Consider the following 2,401-nt stretch of genomic DNA (forward strand, 5'->3'; position numbering starts at 1 on the left):
AACATCATATGCGCCCCCGAGCAGTTTTTTAGACATGAAGGACATGATCCCCGCCTCGAAGCCCTCATCAGAAACGCTAATTCTCTCCGTAACAAGGTCGCACTTGTGAACTGCGACGAGGTTCACCAAGTTCACACCACTGGATATCCTCAGAAGGGCGAGCATAGAGCTTTTAGACCAATGTATGGAAGGCTCGCAGAGATCCTCGCTGTTCTGCATGTAAACACTCGCGTTTTGATACTCTCGGCGATGCTTCTACCCCCCACGCTCTACACGATTCTCAGCTCGGTCCGGCTCAAGCAGGAGGAGACAGTTGTGCTTATGCAGCCCACTAATCGACCAAACCATATCTATGCGGTCAGAAGCATGGAGGGAAACATCAAGAACCTCTCAAAATTCTATTTTATCATCCCAGGCCACCCCGATGTCTCACCTGAAAAGACAGTTGTCTTTGTCGATGCCTGCGAATATGCGGCCGAAGTAGGACGATATCTTCGTGACAACGTTCCCCCCTGGTTCTAGTCGGACAAGATCGTCTCACATCTCCATGCCGGCATGTCAGAGCTCTTCATTCAGCGCGTTTTTCGGGAGTTCAAAGATACAGACGACATCTGTATGCTGGTGACAACCTCAGCTGCATCACACGTAAGTTATACTCCTGTTATATGCTCAATATACTCATGTAATGGCAGGGCCTTGACATGCGTAACATAACCCGGCTTATATGCCACGGTGTTCCAACCACGGAAATCGAACAACGGCAGCGATGCGGCCGCGCTAGTCGTGATGCTTCTCTGGTAGCTCGTGTCCTCACGATTGCAGAGGCATAGGCGTTTAAACTTGAGGATAGTGAGAACCCATCAAACAAAGAAAAGCGAACTGAGAGTGCTGTATGCGAATATGTATCACTCAAAACCTGTCGGAGGCAATGGTTAGCAGCCCGAGACAGTGATACAAGCCCAGAAGGTACGCATATATTCACTGGCTATACACTAAACTATGTCAGCCTGCCACTTTACAGGGCCGTTTTGCTGCGATAATCGTGGCAATGGCTTTACTCTGGGCGATTTCTTTATATATATATATATCCCAGCCCGTTTGCTATGGATTTAGATGCTGAAATCGACGATGGTGAGATGAGCGACAGCAGCACGAAGAAGAAGAAGAAGAAACCTACAAATGGCCACCCCAAAAAAGCGTCTCGACATAAGGACGGTCACAAGGAGCTACGGAAGCGCCTCGAAACATGGCGAGAGGAGTCAGCTGACGATCTGGTACTTGGTTGGTTGAAGACTACCTACTCCCTGACTGAGATACCAATAAGCTTATTTGCGAGCCTCGTGAGCCTCTCACCACTATCAAACACATTGTTACTGCTCTTAGCGAAAATAGTGAATGGGGCGAGCTCTGTAGCCCCGGCATACTCGCAGTTATTGATGCGTTTGATGCAGAGATTGTCATTACAAAGCGACCACTTCGAACTCAACTCAGCGCAGACAATGGGACGTTCAAGGAACGCATGTACAGCTGGACCCTCAACGTCAACACCACAGCCTGGAACACGTACGGGCTTGATCACACACAGCTGCTACGCTCTCAGCAAGCAGCCACCCTCTCGATCTCAGCATCAACCTCTCAGCCACTCCAAGCTGCTGAGTGGATTAATTACGATCCTCACCACCCCGAGTTTGAGCCTGCAGCGCCAGCAGCTTCATTTTTACGATCAAAGGTTTCTGTATCCACTACAGGCGCTTCATCATCAGCAAAACACCCACTCCCCAATAGCTCTTCTCAGCCAGCCACATCTGCAATTAAGCGTCCCCGGCCTCGCCAAAAAAAGCTCGATAATATGTAGATATGCATAGTAAGTAGCTACAAGTTAATACACTAAGCTGTAGATAGGTTATTGCTGAATGACATCGTAAAATCAGGCGCTGCAGTACTGTCATCCACCCCCAGAATTGGCACCACCCCCAGGATTGGCAGTTCGCTTTTTTGATCGTTCCTCTGTATTAACTTACATACTAAATTCATGACAATGTCGAACAGATGTCTTTCAATATAGTTCTATGCGTGCCATACGTAGAAACTTCCCGACGATGAGCTACGAGTCGTAGAAGGCGTCCATTAGGCCACTTATGAAACCCTTTAAGCTTTGGCGATCGGTTGCTCTTGTACTGGCTGAATAATGATGCGAAGAAAGTTCACAAGCACTGAACGTTCATCTATCCTTCAGTTTGAGATAGTTCCCAGCATGGTGAGGGTGCTCAAGACACTTAGCAGCACCAAAGTATGACGGAGTGTCTCTGTGCACGTTTCTGTAATCTAATCTCTCCTTAACGCTTATTAATAACCGTTGTTGCAACGGCGACCATGAGCTGATTACCTTTCGCGGGGAGAC

The 2,401-nt window shown here is 48.2% G+C and overlaps 1 protein-coding gene across 1 annotated transcript; it reads left to right on the forward strand.

Annotated features, from left to right (window-relative positions):
- Positions 1-249: 249 nt before the first annotated feature.
- Positions 250-1,855, forward strand: CONPUDRAFT_78463 (uncharacterized protein; the record flags this gene model as incomplete). The annotated part of the gene is made up of 6 exons (XM_007777780.1): positions 250-480; positions 523-645; positions 693-797; positions 831-966; positions 1,114-1,274; positions 1,325-1,855. The coding sequence occupies 6 exons, from the start codon at positions 250-252 to the stop codon at positions 1,853-1,855; spliced, it is 1,287 nt and encodes a 428-aa protein (XP_007775970.1).
- Positions 1,856-2,401: the final 546 nt, after the last annotated feature.

Source organism: Coniophora puteana, assembly GCF_000271625.1.
Source record: "Coniophora puteana RWD-64-598 SS2 unplaced genomic scaffold CONPUscaffold_56, whole genome shotgun sequence".
NCBI lineage: Eukaryota > Fungi > Basidiomycota > Agaricomycetes > Boletales > Coniophoraceae > Coniophora > Coniophora puteana.